Source organism: Oncorhynchus mykiss, chromosome 2, assembly GCF_057628025.1.
Source record: "Oncorhynchus mykiss isolate SJ-2025 chromosome 2, ASM5762802v1, whole genome shotgun sequence".
NCBI lineage: Eukaryota > Metazoa > Chordata > Actinopteri > Salmoniformes > Salmonidae > Oncorhynchus > Oncorhynchus mykiss.
In genome coordinates this window covers 95,109,991-95,128,866 of record NC_143023.1, presented here as the reverse complement: position 1 = coordinate 95,128,866, position 18,876 = coordinate 95,109,991, and the positions used below count along the sequence as shown (strand labels likewise).

Sequence of the window (18,876 nt, the reverse complement as noted above, 5' to 3'; positions counted from 1 at the left end):
TGTCTGGCGACTGACCGGGTACTGTCTGGTGACTGAGTACTGTCTGGGTACTGTCTGGGTACTGTCTGGTGACTGACCGGGTACTGTCTGGTGACTGAGTACTGACTGGGTACTGTCTGGGTACTGACTGGGTACTGTCTGGGTACTGTCTGGTGACTGTCTGGTGACTGAGTACTGTCTGGGTACTGACTGGGTACTGTCTGGTGACTGAGTACTGTCTGGGTACTGACTGGGTACTGTCTGGGTACTGTCTGGTGACTGAGTACTGTCTGGGTACTGACTGGGTACTGTCTGGGTACTGACTGGGTACTGTCTGGGTACTGACTGGGTACTGTCTGGGTACTGTCTGGTGACTGTCTGGTGACTGAGTACTGTCTGGGTACTGTCTGGGTACTGTCTGGCGACTGACCGGGTACTGTCTGGTGACTGAGTACTGTCTGGGTACTGTCTGGGTACTGTCTGGTGACTGACCGGGTACTGTCTGGTGACTGAGTACTGACTGGGTACTGTCTGGGTACTGACTGGGTACTGTCTGGGTACTGTCTGGTGACTGTCTGGTGACTGAGTACTGTCTGGGTACTGACTGGGTACTGTCTGGTGACTGAGTACTGTCTGGGTACTGACTGGGTACTGTCTGGGTACTGTCTGGTGACTGAGTACTGTCTGGGTACTGACTGGGTACTGTCTGGGTACTGACTGGGTACTGTCTGGGTACTGACTGGGTACTGTCTGGGTACTGTCTGGTGACTGTCTGGTGACTGAGTACTGTCTGGGTACTGTCTGGGTACTGTCTGGTGACTGACCGGGTACTGTCTGGTGACTGAGTACTGTCTGGGTACTGACTGGTGACTGACAGGGTACTGTCTGGCGACTGTCTGGTGACTGAGTACTGACTGGGTACTGTCTGGGTACTGTCTGGTGACTGAGTACTGACTGGCGACTGTCTGGGTACTGTCTGGGTACTGTCTAGCGACTGACTAGAGAATGACTGGAGACTGACTGATAATTAGGGCTCCCGAGTGACGCAGTGGTCTAAGACACTGCATCTCAATGTAAGAGGCGTCACTGCAGTACCTGGTTCGAATCCAGGCTGCATCACATCCGGTCATGATTGGGAGTCCCATAGGGCGGCGCACAATATGCCCAGTGTCGTCCTGGTTTGGCCGGGGTCGGCCGTCATTGTAAATAAGAATTTGTTCTTAACTGACTAAATAAAGGTTCAAAAAAAGACTGAGTACTGACTGGTGGCGTCTTTTGCTCATTTGAACAGAGGCCTTTTCAGATGTTACCTCAGTACAATGTTGTTAAACTTCTTATTTTCTTCTTTTTTTCCATCATGTCCGCAACAACATACTCAAGGTACACATCTCCTCTCTTGCAGGTTCATTCTGTTCAAGTTAAATTATATATACAAATAATAAAATCCTAGAGTAGCCTATAAATACAAGTGTTATAGCGAGAACATCTCTATAGAGTTACAAGGTGTCGAGATCAGCTCAGATTAACATCTCACACGTATAAACACACACACGCACGCACACACGCACGCACGCGCACACACACACGCACGCACACACGCACGCACGCACACACGCACGCACGCACGCGCACACACACACACACACGCATGCACGCACGCACGCACGCACGCACACACTCCAACACCTCCTTAGTCACCTCCTTCAGTTCTTTAATTACACCTTTAGTCACATTATTGCACCTTTAAAATCACATTATTACACTTATAAGCACATTACCACCTGGAAGCATCAAGTAGCAATTATATCTCTAAACACCTCGAGTTCTCACCACTCAAAGTCAATTAATGACCAGTTCACTCACTAAAGGAGATATCGCCTAGACACCTGTCACATATCTTTAGAGATACCTGCTACATATCTTTAGAGATACCTAGATACCTGCTACATATCTTTAGAGATACCTAGATACCTGCTACATATCTTTAGAGATACCTAGATACCTGCTACATATCTTTAGAAATACCTAGATACCTGAGGATCTAAATATATTGCCCAGGTAAGGACCATATTGGTGAGGTCACAGAGGTCAATTAGCCTGGTACCAGATTTGTCTGTGCTGTTTTGCCAACTCCTAAGGTGTGAGAATGACCACATTTGTTGGTAAGACAGCACAAACAGATCCGGGGTTTCAGGCTAAAGGTCCGTAGTTTATTAACCACCCACCCTGACACACACAGCTGCAATGCTTAACTCCGTTTGGACAGAATTGGACATTTTAATTGGCGGGCTGCTGAGTGGTACGTTTTGCTGATGTTTTCAGCTAAGCCAGGAAGGGATGGATGGAGTTGCTGATGTTTGTCAGCTAAGCCAGGAAGGGATGGATGGAGTTGCTGATGTTTTCAGCTAAGCCAGGAAGGGATGGAGGGAGTTGCTGATGTTTTCAGCTAAGCCAGGAAGGGATGGAGGGAGTTGCTGATGTTTTCAGCTAAGCCAGGAAGGGATGGAGGGAGTTGCTGATGTTTTCAGCTAAGCCAGGAAGGAATGGATGGAGTTGCTGATGTTTGTCAGCTAAGCCAGGAAGGGATGGATGGAGTTGCTGATGTTTTCAGCTAAGCCAGGAAGGGATGGATGGAGTTGCTGATGTTTTCAGCTAAGCCAGGAAGGGATGGATGGAGTTGCTGATGTTTGTCAGCTAAACCAGGAAGGGATGGATGGAGTTGCTGATGTTTTCAGCTAAGCCAGGAAGGGATGGATGGAGTTGCTGATGTTTGTCAGCTAAGCCAGGAAGGGATGGATGAAGTTGCTGATGTGCCAGGTTAGAAGGTTTTATATTTAGCTGGAGTGAGTGGTGTTGGGTTAGGGCCATTACCCTCTTTGTATGTGTGTGTGTGTGTGTGTGTGTGTGTCTTTGTGTGTGCAGGCTTGCTTGCCAGCATGTGTGTGTGTGATCATAGTGCTCTCTGTTCAGCAGGGCGTGACGAGAGGCTGCTCTCACTGGAGTGGAGTGTCAGCAGGGCGTACTGCGAGGCTGCTCTCACTGGAGTGGAGTGGTGTCAGCAGAGCGTGCCGAGAGGCTGCTCTCACTGGGGTGGAGTGTCAGCAGGGCGTGCCGAGAGGCTGCTCTCACTGGAGTGGAGTGTCAGTAGGGCGTGCCGAGAGGCTGCTCTCACTGGGGTGGAGTGTCAGTAGGGCGTGCCGAGAGGCCGCTCTCACTGGGGTGGAGTGTCAGTAGGGCGTGCCGAGAGGCTGCTCTCACTGAGTGATTATCTGAGCAGAGAGGAAGGGTGTCAGTGTTATCAGCTAATACCACAGGGTCTTGAATCACCACCACCTGGTATGGTGCTTTTCCATTGAGACTTACCCCCACACCAGTGGGTCGGGTCGGACTTACCATTGCTTAATGGTACACTATAAGAACACTATAAGAGATGAGTTACTGTAATGAACACTATAAGATATGAAATAGTTACTGTAATGAACACTATAAGAGATGAGTTACTGTAATGAACACTATAAGAGATGAGTTACTGTAATGAACACTATAAGATATGAAATAGTTACTGTAATGAACACAATAAGAGATGAGTTACTGTAATGAACACTATAAGAGATGAGTTACTGTAATGAACACTATAAGATATGAAATAGTTACTGTAATGAACACAATAAGAGATGAGTTACTGTAATGAACACTATAATAGATGAGTTACTGTAATGAACACTATAAGAGATGAGTTACTGTAATGAACACTATAAGAGATGAGTTACTGTAATGAACACTATAAGAGATGAGTTACTGTAATGAACACTATAAGAGATGAGTTACTGTAATGAACACTATAAGAGATAAAGAGTTACTGTAATGAACACTATAAGATATGAAATAGTTACTGTAATGAACACTATAAGAGATGAGTTACTGTAATGAACACTATAAGAGATGAGTTACTGTAATGAACACTATAAGAGATGAGTTACTGTAATGAACACTATAAGAGATGAGTTACTGTAATGAACACTATAAGAGATGAGTTACTGTAATGAACACTATAAGAGATGAGTTACTGTAATGAACACTATAAGAGATAAAGAGTTACTGTAATGAACACAATAAGAGATGAGTTACTGTAATGAACACTATAAGAGATGAGTTACTGTAACGAACACTATAAGAGATGAGTTACTGTAATGAACACTATAAGAGATAAAGAGTTACTGTAATGAACACTATAAGAGATGAGTTACTGTAATGAATACTATAAGAGATGAAATAGTTACTGTAATGACATCAGCATTTATAGAATCCTCTGGAAAACCAATTGCTCATCTGTGATGTTGATTCTTGTAAAAAGGAAAAATATAATCTCTTAACATCTACATTCGTTACCAGAAGGATTTCAATGACATAAAAAAATGCTGTGAGTTTCTCTCCCTTTTCCTTCTGCCAATAAAGGCTTTCAGTTTCAAGGACTTTGGTCTTATGTAAGTTGCAGATGGATTACGGTCAATCAGTTGTTTCTAGGATCTGCTGAGTTTTCGGTGTCCTCCTCTACCCTTCTGCTCTACAGGAAGGTGAGGTGTACGCAATCGAGACGTTTGGCAGCACTGGGAGGGGAGCTGTTCACGGTGACATGGACTGCTCGCATTACATGAAAAACTTCAACGTTGGACACGTGCCAATAAGGTCGGTCGCTCGGGTTCGCTCGGCGCTCACTGAGTGCGAGCCTCAACTGATTTTAATGCTGAATGATAATACTGAACATCGATGCTAAGTAGAAATCTATACTGTAGATGTCATTCTATTCACCACCGAGGACAATCGAGGGCGAATGACCCTGTTCAGTCTGATCCCTTCCAACGCGCTGATTCTTACTGTATACACCTGAACTGAATACTACTGTACTAATACGACAATGAACCCATAAACTACAGACACAAATTAGCCAGCTGGCTAAATCTGGCATTTTTACAGATATGTTGATCAATGTGGATTATCCTACTGCACTGCTCTCATAATCCTTATCGCTCTCCCCTCCTCCCCTCTGTGTCCCCGCCTCCTCCCCTCTGTGTCCCCGCCTCCTCCCATTGTGCTGTGTGTGTCCCTGTCGCAGGCTCCCCAGAGCTAAGCATCTGCTCAACGTGATCAACGACAACTTCGGGACGTTGGCGTTTTGCCGCCGCTGGTTGGACCGGCAGGGAGAGAGCAAGTACCTGATGGCCCTGAAGAACCTGTGTGACCTGGGCATCATAGACCCGTACCCTCCTCTCTGTGACACCAAGGGCTCCTACACTGCCCAATACGAACACACCATCCTTCTCAGGCCCACCTGTAAGGAAGTGGTGAGCAGGGGTGATGACTACTGAGTACGTTCCCGTGGGCCAGCTGGCCTCGAACCAGGAAGAACAGGAAGACAAAGAATGAGAGAAGATACAGTATATCAGAAAAGTGAGTACACCCCTCACATTTTTGTAAATATTTGAGTATATCTTTTCATGTGACAACACTGAAGAAATGACACTTTGCTACAATGTAAAGTAGTGAGTGTACAGCTTGTATAACAGTGTAAATGTGCTGTCCCCTCAAAATAACTCAACACGCAGCCATTAATGTCTAAACCGCTGGCAACAGAAGTGAGTACACCCCTAAGTGAAAATGTCCAAATTGGGCCCAATTAGCCATTTTCCCTCCCCGGTGTCATGTGACTCGTTAGTGTTACAAGGTCTCAGGTGTGAATGGGGAACAGGTGTGTTAAATTTGGTGTCATCGCTCTCACACTCCCTCATACTGACTAGTCACTGGAAGTTCAACATGGCACCTCATGGCAAAGAACTCTCTGAGGATCTGAAAAAAAGGAATTGTTGCTCTACATAAAGATGGCCTGGGCTATAAGAAGATTGCCAAGACCCTGAAACTGAGCTGCAGCACGGTGGCCAAGACCATACAGCAGTTTAACTGGACAGGTTCCACTCAGAACAGGCCAAAGAAGTTGAGTGCACGTGCTCAGCGTCATATCCAGAGGTTGTCTTTGGGAAATAGACGTATGAGTGCTGCCAGCATTGCTGTAGAGGTTTAAGGGGTGGGGGGGTCAGCCTGTCAGTGCTCAGACCATACGCCGTACACTGCATCAAATTGGTCTGCATGGCTGTCGTCCCAGAAGGAAGCCTCTTCTAAAGATGATGCACAAGAAAGCCCGCAAACAGTTTGCTGAAGACAAGCAGACTAAGGACATGGATTACTGGAACCATGTCCTGTGGTCTGATGAGACCAAGATAAACTTATTTGGTTCAGATGGTGTCAAGCGTGTGTGGCGGCAACCAGGTGAGGAGTACAAAGACAAGTGTCTCTTGTCTACAGTCAAGCATGGTGGTGGGAGTGTCACGGTCTGGGGCTGCATGAGTGCTGCCGGCACTGGGGAGCTACAGTTCATTGAGGGAACCATGAATGCCAACATGTACTGTGACATACTGAAGCAGAGCATGATCCCCCTCCCTTCGGAGACTGGGCCGCAGGGCAGTATTCCAACATGATAACGACCCCAAACACACCAAGACGACCACTGCCTTGCTAAAGAAGCTGAGGTTAAAGGTGATGGACTGGCCAAGCATGTCTCCAGACCTAAACCCTATTGAGCATCTGTGGGGCATCCTCAAACTGAAGGTGGAGGAGTGCAAGGTCTCTAACATCCACCAGCTCCGTGATGTCGTCATGGAGGAGTGGAAGAGGACTCCAGTGGCAACCTGTGAAGCTCTGGTGAACTCCATGCCCAAGAGGTTTAAAGGCAGTGCTGGAAATGATGGTGGCCACACAAAATATTGACACTTTGAGCCCAATTTGGACATTTTCACTTAGGGGTGTATTCACTTTTGTTGCCAGCGGTTTAGACATTAATGGCTGTGTGTTGAGTTATTTTGAGGGGACAGCAAATTTACACTGTTAAACAAGCTGTACACTCACTACTTTACATTGTAGCAAAGTGTCATTTCTTCAGTGTTGTCACATGAAAAGATATACTCAAATATTTACAAAAATGTGAGGGGTGTACTCACTTTTGTGATATACTGTAAATCGGGGTCACGTTCATTGGATGCCATAACACGGATCTATTCACCACATGCAAATTCCACTCCGGTTATGTCCCTTTAATAACGTTTCTTATTGGACAAGTCTAGGTAGTCCTTCTGTGTTTCCGTGCGTTCTCTTTCAGTTTGGTGCCTAATGAACACGATCCCTGAAATATGTCCTCGACTGACGATGACATTTATGCAACGTTATTTATTGTGATGTCATTTTAAGTTGCTTGAATCCTACCTTTCAAGTGTTTTAGCAAGAGACCGTTAATGATTACTTACCACGTGCATTAATATAAGTATTATTTCAAAGGATCAAGCCAATAAATAAGGGCAAATAAAAAACAAGAAATATAATCGTCATTTTCTTTATTATACTTACCTGATTCCTGTATTGTTTATTTAGAATGAAATTAAATATGCAAAAATGACTGCCTGTGTTTTGGGTGGGCACCTCCAATGTATTATTTAATCATTCAAAGCATATTCAATGCCTTGAAAATAACCTGTGATATGACTATAATAATGCTATGAAATTATTTATATTTCTATATTTTGTTTCTCTGTCCCTATTTATTTTGAGGTGATTTAAAAAAAATAAATTGAATTGTTGCACATCTTTAAATCTGTTCGTTTTTTTGTATATTTGTATTCATGTTTGAATGTAAAGTGATATTGTATTCATGTTTGAATGTAAAGTGATATTGTATTCATGTTTGAATGTACAGGGATATTGTATTCATGTTGAATGTACAGGGATCATGCCTAAGCCAACAATTCCAAATCCGGAGTAGAAGTGTTCCATTCTCACTTTTAACCAAAGGAGGGCGATATTAGTACATACATAAAGTACATAAAGTATGTATGTACTCCAGTGGTATGTACTAAAATATGTACTTCAGTGGTTTCAGTGACAAGACAACTTATTAACAGGAATACACATTCAAATTGAGCTTGAAAGATGTACTGAACCATGTCAGAAACTAATTCCTACAACATGTAGGACAATAAAAACCATTGACTTATTTATTAAGTGTAATGCATGCATGCACGTCAGGTATCACATATAGGCAGACATACAGATGTCCTTTTAAAAAGGCGGAGTTCATGGATTCCACATGATATCTGTGCATTCGCCATCAAATGCAAATCGTAGCTCATTTATGTAAATTCTAATGAAAATGTAAGCCGTAAACAAATCAGGTAGCCTAGTAATTAGAGCGTTGGGCCAGTAACCGAAAGGTTGCTAGATCGAATCCCCGAGCTGACAAGGTACAAATCTGTTGTTCTGCCCCTGAACAAGGCAGTTAACCCACTGTTCTTAGGCCGTCATTGTAAAATAAGAGTATGTTCTTTAGTGACTTGCCAAGTTAAATAAAAAAAATCTGTATTTTTTTAATAACAACTAATACTTACAGTTACAGTATGTAGCTACACAGGTGAAATGATTGTGATGATATGTTACACGTCCCTTTTCATTCGTGATCTCATAGCTCTGCTCCATTCACCACTTGTAAACTCCTTTGTAATAAAGTCTTTGGGACAAGGGCGAAGCATTCGGATGATGTCACAGTGCAGGAATGCATCATGTCTCTTCAGCCCAGGCACTGACCTAGCTACTCCTTAGGCAGTGTTACACAGACAGACCCAATATGCTAACTTTTTTCAGAGCAAATCTGAAAGAAAAAAGAGACAGCAACACAGACCTATTCTTAACCAGGGCTCTCTGGTCTAAAGTAGTGCACTATATAGGGAATAGAGTTCTATAGGGCTCTGGTCAAAAGTAGTGCACTATATAGGGAATAGAGTTCTATAGGGCTCTGGTCAAAAGTAGTGCACTATATAGTGAATAGAGTTCTATAGGGCTCTGGTCAAAAGTAGTGCACTATATAGTGAATAGAGTTCTATAGGGCTCTGGTCAAAAGTAGCGCACTATGTAGGGAATAGGGTGCCATTTGGGAAGCATGCTAGGTCTGGGTCAAATATGTACCGAGCCTCTCCAGATACAGATCTGACACAGTGACGTCAATTCATCCCTTCCTTTCTTAGCTAAGTAGCTCCATGTTTATTTTGGGATTCATGGATTGTTGGGTCGTTTACTAATGAGAGAAACACACATGGGGTTATTTTCCGTCTTCCCTAACAACAACAACAACAACAACAACAACAACCTGGTATAGAGTGGAATCGGCGCTGCAGTGAAGGATAAACTCATGTTTACATGGTGAAGGATAAACTCATGTTTACATAGTGAAGGATAAACTCATTCTCCTGAGTGTCGCAGCGGTCTAAAGCACTGCATCTCAGTGCAAGAGGTGTCACTATAGTCCCTGGTTCAAATCCAGGCTGAATCACATCTGGCTGTCATTGGGAGTACCATAGGGTGGTGCACAGTGTTGTCTGGGGTGGGCTGTCATTGGGAGTACCATAGGGTGGTGCACAGTGTTGTCTGGGGTGGGCTGTCATTGGGAGTACCATAGTGTGGTGCACAGTGTTGTCTGGGGTGGGCTGTCATTGGGAGTACCATAGTGTGGTGCACAGTGTTGTCTGGGGTAGGCTGTCATCGGGAGTACCATAGGGTGGTGCACAGTGTTGTCTGGGGTGGGCTGTCATCGGGAGTACCATAGGGTGGTGCACAGTGTTGTCTGGGGTGGGCTGTCATCGGGAGTACCATAGGGTGGTGCACAGTGTTGTCTGGGGTAGGCTGTCATCGGGAGTACCATAGGGTGGTGCACAGTGTTGTCTGGGGTGGGCTGTCATCGGGAGTACCATAGTGTGGTGCACAGTGTTGTCTGGGGTAGGCTGTCATTGGGAGTACCATAGGGTGGTGCACAGTGTTGTCTGGGGTGGGCTGTCATCGGGAGTACCATAGTGTGGTGCACAGTGTTGTCTGGGGTGGGCTGTCATCGGGAGTACCATAGTGTGGTGCACAGTGTTGTCTGGGGTGGGCTGTCATCGGGAGTACCATAGTGTGGTGCACAGTGTTGTCTGGGGTGGGCTGTCATCGGGAGTACCATAGGGTGGTGCACAGTGTTGTCTGGGGTGGGCTGTCATTGGGAGTACCATAGGGTGGTGCACAGTGTTGTCTGGGGTGGGCTGTCATTGGGAGTACCATAGTGTGGTGCACAGTGTTGTCTGGGGTAGGCTGTCATCGGGAGTACCATAGGGTGGTGCACAGTGTTGTCTGGGGTAGGCTGTCATTGGGAGTACCATAGTGTGGTGCACAGTGTTGTCTGGGGTGGGCTGTCATTGGGAGTACCATAGTGTGGTGCACAGTGTTGTCTGGGGTAGGCTGTCATCGGGAGTACCATAGTGTGGTGCACAGTGTTGTCTGGGGTGGGCTGTCATTGGGAGTACCATAGTGTGGTGCACAGTGTTGTCTGGGGTAGGCTGTCATCGGGAGTACCATAGTGTGGTGCACAGTGTTGTCTGGGGTAGGCTGTCATCGGGAGTACCATAGGGTGGTGCACAGTGTTGTCTGGGGTGGGCTGTCATTGGGAGTACCATAGTGTGGTGCACAGTGTTGTCTGGGGTGGGCTGTCATTGGGAGTACCATAGTGTGGTGGGTAGGCTGTCATCGGGAGTACCATAGGGTGGTGCACAGTGTTGTCTGGGGTGGGCTGTCATTGGGAGTACCATAGTGTGGTGCACAGTGTTGTCTGGGGTAGGCTGTCATTGTAAATAAGAATCGGTTTTTAACTGACTTGCCCATTTAAATAAATTAAAGTATACTCTGTTCACCATTCTAGATCTGAGTACACGGACATCTCCTGACTTTGCCACATGATCTGTAGGATTAATTCCTGGTGAACCAATGTGATTAGATCACACTTATGCCCAATTAAATAAAATAGAGTCCTATTTCCCCCGTATATGGGGTTACCCATCTGTTTAAGGTGTTCAGAGGTTTTTACCACCACATCCCTGAGTGCAATAGAAGTGAGGACACCAAACCATGTGAGTAAGTAGACAACATCATCGTTTCATGTTTTGACATAAACCTGACAAAGAGTCATTGAAATCAGACTGAGAGTGAGGGAAGACGTGAAGTCAGTTCAATTCTAACTTAGTCCCAGAGGGGTCCAGACAGACTTTCTGTTCTCTCTCTACTCTTCTTCCGCTCCAGGAGATACTACTTGTTAAGGCCTGCTCAGTCCCTTCGAGCCAAGGACAGCGAGTTTGTGGACACACACACACACACACACACACAACACACACAACACACACACAACACACACACACACACACACGATGATGCTTCTGCAGGTTTACTGCCAATAACTCCAGGAACTGAGGATACAAACGTCAGGACTCCAACCATAAAACCTTGGATAGATCAGAAGGCTAATGATAGAACATAGAGATCTCAGTCATTTAATAAAACATTCATTAATAATATCCTCTTGGTTCTATATTTGTCTTGGTTTCAACTATAGTCGGAGACAAATCTAAAGTGGATTTAAACACCAGCCCAGTGGCTCTTATGTCTTTGGGACTGGAACATCCAAGATGAGAATGAGAAGTCAGATCAATCGATCTTCCTCAGACAGTAAACCTTCACTCAGGATATCTGGTCTTCCCTTTGGAAATTTATTTTCCTCTTCCTGTAAAGAAGGAGATGAGAGTCTGTACTCTGTCTCTGTGCAGCTGCCTGTCATCATATTATATCATCCAATATATACCACTAAGCAGACTCACACGTGTTTAACCAAAGTGACTTGCAATACAGTGAGTGCATACATTTTTGTTGCATATGTTTTTGTTTATGATCCCTGCAGGAATTGAACCCACAACCTCAGAGTTGCCAGCGCCACGCTCTTTCCAACTGAGCCACACAGTGCCATTCAGCACAGAACACTATCCATCATGGTTCTGCCGTGGAGGTCATCGTTTCAGAAATGTGTTCCGTTCGTCTGTGGATGAAACAGGCAAATGAGGCCCTGAATGGCAAAAGAGTTCTGCTTTCCCCATATTGCCCAAGCTGCGGCTGTATCCCCATGTCCAGCCCACATTCGTCCAAAAATACACTCTCACACGCGTCTTTATATTCGGCTCATCGTCCTTCTCATGCAATCCACCAAAACATGGATAACTTTGAACTCTCCATCCCTCTCTTCATCTTGTTCCATGGCTCTAGTTTTTCTTCTGCAGACTAAAGACGTTTGCATTCTGCAGTCTCTCTGTTGCAGTCTTCCTTGAAGAGGAGGAGGAGGAGCTACAGTGTTTGTTGAGGAGGTGCAGGAGCTTGCGTCCCAGGCTGGGCCTCCAGGGTTTGACCAGGCTCTTGGTGTTCACCAGCAGACGACCCGTCCTCCGGTCCTCGTGGCCCCCCACCAGATACTCTGATCCTGGGGGAGTAGAATAGAGAGAGCAGGGTCAATTCTGCTTAAGGTAGTGTGAGGCCTATTTACCCATATATGGAGTTAAGCAGATGGGTAAGGTAGTGTGAGGCCTATTTACCCATATATGGAGTTACCCATCTGCTTAAGGTAGTGTGAGGCCTATTTACCCATATATGGAGTTACCCATCTGCTTAAGGTAGTGTGAGGCCTATTTACCCATTTATGGAGTTACCCATCTGCTTAAGGTAGTGGGAGGCCTATTTACCCATATATGGAGTCACCCATCTGCTTATGTAGTGTGAGGCCTATTTACTCATATATGGGGTTACCCATCTGCTTAAGGTAGTGTGAGGCCTATTTACCCATATATGGGGTTACCTATCTGCTTAAGGTGTTCAGAGTTTTCATACCTTCAGAGTTTTCATACCTACCTACCTACAAGGCAGGTATGCATCCAGAGACGTCAGAGAAAATAACTATTGGGGCAAGAAGCAGTCGAGGTCCAGTTGCCTGGCCAAAACGTAAGAGCTCACCTGGGTTAAGGAGGGGGCAGGTGCACCCTCGGGTGGTCCAGGATTCTGGGTAGAGGGTGATGTGACCTTTCTTGATATTCACCTGGCTGCCGTGGTACAGGACCTTCTTTACCTTAACCTCCACCTCAGCATGGGAGCCCTGATCACGGGCCGCCATGATCCTCACCATCAGCACTGTGAACACACACACACACACACACACACACAGATCAATCAATCAATTCTGCTGGCACCATTTACTACTGAAACATGCAGTGAGTTAGCATTTCCTGTTAGCATTTCCTGTTCAATTCTGTATTATTACCAATTTTTTTTGTAAGATTTAATTTTATATTTTATGAACAATACAAAACATACACATACAAACGACAAAGTCATAGAAACATCAACTACATCAACCCTGCCCAGACCCACTAGCACACACTGTCATCTCCAGCGTCCATATCATTTGCATATACGTTTTTTCGTCCAACCAATTGGGTCTCTCACTTACACCCCCATAAGCCATGTCCTGAAATATGCAGACAGGCGGGTTAGAAGTATGTTTATATTGTAATACTTCTGACAACTGACTTTCTAGCTCCACCCATAACTTTTGGACATTCTAGCATTCCCGGAAGGCATGAATTATTGAGTCATTGTTAGTTTTACACATGACTCTGCTGTTGTGCTGTAGAATTTGTGAATTTTGTCTCTTGTATAGTCAATTCTATACATTAGTTTATACTGGATTAAGCCTACATTTTTGTTAACTGTCATTTTGTTAGTTATGCTCCCACTTTCCTTCCGTCTTGAGTCAACATCAGTTATTTTTAAGTCTTGGTTCTAATGGTTTATATATTTTTTTCTAAGAGATTGTCAGTTGGATAGACTCTCTGCAAGGTATTGTATATCTTACCTATCACATGGATATCATTTTCTGACTCAAATAAGATTCCCTTAAGGTTTCTCTGATGTCCAAAAGACTTCAAATAGAAATGTGGTGATATGTAACTTTTTCTACATTGGTCAGTCCAAATTTTTTTTATTTTACCTTTATTTACCCAGGCAAGTCAGTTAAGAACAAATTCTTATTTCAATGACGGCCTAGGAACAGTGGGTTAACTGCCTGTTCAGGGGTAGAACGACAGATTTGTACCTTGTCAGCTCGGGGGTTTGAACTCGCAACCTTCAGGTTACTAGTCCAACGCTCTAACCACTAGGCTACCCTGCCGCCCCAAAAAATGACTTTTTAATAATTCTGTCGTGGAAATAAATGTATTTCCTGTTACCAAGTCAATTACGGATTCTATGCCTTTAGCTTTCCATGAGGACCATTTTATCAGTGAATTCTGAAAAGCTATCTAAGGATTGTTTCATAAGGTTGTACTTTATGAAGTGATATTGGTTGTTTTAGAATACGTTGAATTTTCTTAACGATGAAGTTGTTAATGTTTTTAGCTTTGTTCTTTGAAAACAGACAAAAAATGATTCTGGGGATGAGCATGCACATCTTCAATATGTACCCATTGTTCCTCTTTAGTGCATTTAACTATCTGTCTGTCGTAAAAGCCTTGGGTGGCGAGTTGATACAATTCCAAGTCTGGATGGTTTTAACCAACCATAGACTAAGGAAGATGTAAAACGTTCCTTTTTAGTATATACATTTTATTTGGCCAAATAAAGTCTGTTGTGACCAAGTATACTTGTTTAAAGAATGTCTCCGGTGGGGTAATTGGTATTACCTAGAAAAACTATTCAAACATTTAGCAAACTTTAGCCATTCCAAACATTTATTCTACCTGTAAGACTATTCAAATTAATTAGATCTGCTTTCATATTGTTGAGTAATTAAATAAAGTTATCTTTATATATTTGTTGTCTATATCTGTACAGCACTTTGAGATATCAGCTGATGTACGAAGGGCTATATAAAATACATTTGATTGATTGATTGATTTGTTGTCACTTATTAAGCATCCTAAATATTTCATATTTTTTATGGTCCACTTAAAGGATTGCTGTAAATGGTGATTTATTTTTTTTGCCCTCAATTGTGCATCTATAAACGCTGTTGTGGGGTGAACAGGCCGTGGCTGTTGCGCCTTTTTCACCACACTGTCTCTGTGGGTGGACAATATCGGATTGTCTGTGATGTGTACGCCGAGGGAACTTGAAGCGGTCCCGTTGATGTGTTTCCTGAAGTCCATGATCAGCTCCTTCATTTTGTTGACGTTGAGGGAGAAATTATTTCCTGGCACCACTCCACCCGGGCCCTCATCTCCTCCCTGTAGACTGTCTCATCATTGTTGGTAATCAGGCTTACTACTGTTGTGTCGTCTGCAAACTAGATGATAGAGTTGGAGGAGTGCGTGGCCACGCAGTCATGGGTGAGCAGGGAGTACAGGAGGGGACTGAGCACGCACCCTTGTGGGGCCCCTGTGTTGAGGATCAGCAAATTGGAGGTGTTGTTTCCTACCTTCACCACCTGGGGGTGGCCCGTCAGGAAGTCCAGGACCCAGTTGCACAGGGTGGGGTTCAGACCCAGTGCCCCGAGCTTAATGATTGAATATGTCGGTAAACACTCCAGCCAGCTGGTCTCCGCATGCTCTGAGGATGCAGCTAGGGAGGCCATCTGGGCTGGCAGCCTTGCGAGGGTTAACACACTTAAATGTCTTACGTCGGCCACAGAGAACAATAGCCCTTGGGAGTGGGCCGCGTCGGAGGCACGGTGTTATTCTTAAAACGGGTGAAGAAGGTGTTCAAATTGTCCAGAAGCAAGACTTCGGTGTCCGCCATGTGGCTGGTTTTCCTTTTGTAATCCATGATTGTCTGCCACATATGTCTTGTGTCTGAGACGTTGAATTGCAACTCCACTTTTTCTCTGTACTGACATTTGGCCTGTTTCATTGCCTTACGGATGGAATATCTACACTGTTTGTATTCAACCATGTTCCCTGTCACCTTGCCATGGTTAAATGAGGTGGTTCTCGCTTTTAGTTTTGCACGAATGCTACCATCCACCCACGGTTTCTGGTTTGGGTAGATTTTAATAGTCACAGTGGGAACATCCCTTATACATTTCCTGATGAAATCGTGTCCGTGTAAACGTCAATGTTATTCTCAGAGGCTACCCGGCTACCCAGTCCGCGTGATCTAAATAATCTTGAAGCATGCATTCTGATTGGTCAGACCAGCGTTGAATAGACCTTAGCACGGGTACTTCCTGTATGAGTTTCTGCCTATAGGAAGGGAGGAGAAAAATGGAGCCGTGATCTGATTTGCCGATGGGCGGGGGAGGGCCTTGTAGGCATCCCGGAAGGGGGAGTAGCAATGGTCGAGCATTTTAGCAGCGTTGGTACTACAGTCAATGTGTTGATAGTACTTCGGTAGCATTTTCCTCAAATTTGCTTTGTTAACTTCTTGATGCACCCATCCCGTTAGCGGGATCATTTTCGTCAACATCCACTGAATTGCAGCGCACCAAATTCAACTTAAATTACAAAAAAAAAAATGATTTTCATGAAATCACAAGTGCAATATAGCAAAACACAGCTTAGCTTGTTGTTAATCGACCTGGCGTGTCAGATTTCACAAAAATGTTTCGGCGAAAGCATACCAAGCGTTTATGTAAGGACATCTGATTAAGTCTATACAGTCTATTCTTGTTCTGAGAAGTGAAGACTATTCCGTGTGAGAAATTGAAACTACTCCCTTACACGGAACCCAAACCGGCTGCGCCCATCGTGCGCTATCGTGCATACATTTATTTTGTCCCCCTACACCAAACACGATCACGACACACAGGTTAAAATATCAAAACAAACTCTGAACCAATTACATTAATTTGTGGACAGGTCGAAAAGCATTAAACATGTATGGCAATTTAGCTAGTTAGCTTGCACTTGCTAGATAACTTGTCACATTTAGCTATCTTGCTGTTGCTAGCTAATTTGTCCTGTGATATAAACATTGAGTTGTTATTTTACCTAAAATGCACAAGGTCCTTTACTCAGACAATTAATCCACACATAAAATGGTCAACCGAATCGTTTCTAGTCATCTCTCCTCCTTCCAGGCTTTTTCATCTTTGAACTTATATGGTGATTGGCATCTACACTCTCATAGTATTACCACACAACCTGCAAAACAGCTTCTTTCAACGCTCGTTGATGCTCGTTGGCGTCTGCCAGCAGTTTGGGTGCAATAATTGAATAACATGGATTTCTAAAGGTATTTTGCAACGCTCGCGCACGCGACGTGTCCGGTCTGGTCAGCATGTTAAGAAACCACGCAAACTGGCTCTAACCAGAATAGAAAGAGGAGTGGGAGATCCCGGTGCACAACTGAGCAAGAGGACAAATACATTAGAGTGTCTAGTTTGAGAAACAGATGCCTCACAAGTCCTCAACTGGCAGCTTCATTAAATAGTACCCACAAAACACCAGTCTCAATGTCAACAGTGAAGAGGTTACTCCGGGATGCTGGCCTTCTAGGCAGAGTTGCAAAGAAAACACCATATCTCAGACTGACCAATAAAAAGAAAAGAACACAGACACTGGACAGAGGAAGATTGGAAGAAAGTGTTATGGACAGAGAAATCTAAATTTGAGGTGTTCGGATCACATAGAAGAACATTCGTGAGACACAGAAAAACTGAAAAGATGCTGTAGGAGTGCTTGACGCCCTCTGTGAAGCATGGTGGAGGCAATATCACATTGAAAGTTAATATATATAAAAAAATATTTAAAAAAATAAAAAGAGTTCTTAACAGGGCCTGGGGGTGCTTTGGTGGTGGTAAAGTTGGGCGATTTGTACAGGGTAAAAGGGATCTTGAAGAAGGAAGGCTATCACTCCATTTTGCAACACCATGCCATACCCTGTGGACGGTGCTTAATCGGAGCTAATTTCCTCCTAGAACAGGACAATGACCCAAAGCAAAGCTCCAAACGATGCAATAACTATTTAGGGAAGAAGCAGTCAGCTGGTATTCTGTCTATAATGGAGTGGCCAGCATAGTCACCGGATCTCTACCCTATTGAGCTGTTGTGGGAGCAGCTTGACCGTATGGTAGAAGTGCCCATCAAGCCAATCCAACTTGAGGGAGGTGCTTCAGGAAGCATGGGGGGAAATCTATTCAGATTACTAGAATACTTGATTGCCAAAGGTTTGCAAGGCTGTAATTGCTGCAAATGGTGGATTCTTTGACAAAAGAAAAGTTTGAAGTACAACATTTTTATTTTTTATTAAAAATCATTATTATAACCTTGTCAACATCTTGACTATATTTCCTATCCATTTTGCAACTAATTTCATGTATGTTGTCATGGAAAACAAGGACATTTCTAAGAGACCCCAAACTTTTGAACAGTAGTGTACACGGCTGTGACTATAACTGAAGAGAAATCTCTTGGAAGGTAATACGGTCAGCATTTGATTGTGAGGTATTCTAGGTTGGGTGAACAAAAGGACTTGAGTTTCTGTATGTTATCACAATCACACCCTGAGTGGTTAATCATGAAACATACCACTGCCCTTCCTCTTCCCGGAGAGTTCTTTATTCCTGTCTGTGCGATGTACTGAGAACCCAGCTGGCTGTATGGACGGGGACAGTATTTCCAGAGAGAGCCATTATTCCATGAAACAGAGTATGTTACAGTCCCTGATGTCTCTCTGGAAGGAGATCCTCGCCCTGAGCTTGTCCACTTTATTGTCCAGAGACTGAACATTAGCAATTAATATACTAGGAAGCTGTGGATGGCGTGCACGCCTCCTGAGCCAGACTACAAGTCCACTCCAAATACCTCTCTCCGCCGGTGGCGTCTTGGAGCAGCTTCTGGGATAAATTAAATTGCCCTGGGGGTACGAACAAAGGATCCAATTCGGGAAAGTCGTGTTCCTGGTTCGTAATGCCGCCGCTCTGATATCAAAATGTTCTTTCCGGCTGTATGTAATAACACAAAAAACATTCTG

At 44.3% G+C, this 18,876-nt stretch overlaps 2 protein-coding genes across 2 annotated transcripts in view; one reads left to right on the top strand and one right to left on the bottom strand.

The window, feature by feature from the left end:
* The window catches only part of LOC110502417 (methionine aminopeptidase 2-like), a 34,384-nt gene extending 26,709 nt beyond the window's left edge, over positions 1 to 7,675 (top strand). Inside the window, exons 10-11 of the mRNA XM_036959906.2 lie at positions 4,550 to 4,665; positions 5,093 to 7,675. Coding sequence (XP_036815801.2) covers positions 4,550 to 4,665; positions 5,093 to 5,345 — 369 coding nt within the window. The 3' untranslated portion in view covers positions 5,346 to 7,675. The remainder of the gene's footprint in view (positions 1 to 4,549; positions 4,666 to 5,092) is intronic.
* Positions 7,676 to 11,397: 3,722 nt separating this feature from the next.
* Positions 11,398 to 18,876, bottom strand: part of LOC110502411 (netrin-4) — a 28,944-nt gene continuing 21,465 nt past the window's right edge. The window contains exons 10-11 of the mRNA XM_036959892.2: positions 12,925 to 13,098; positions 11,398 to 12,397 (exon numbers count right to left, since the gene is read on the bottom strand). Of these exons, the coding sequence (XP_036815787.2) occupies positions 12,183 to 12,397; positions 12,925 to 13,098 (389 nt within the window). The 3' untranslated portion in view covers positions 11,398 to 12,182. The remainder of the gene's footprint in view (positions 12,398 to 12,924; positions 13,099 to 18,876) is intronic.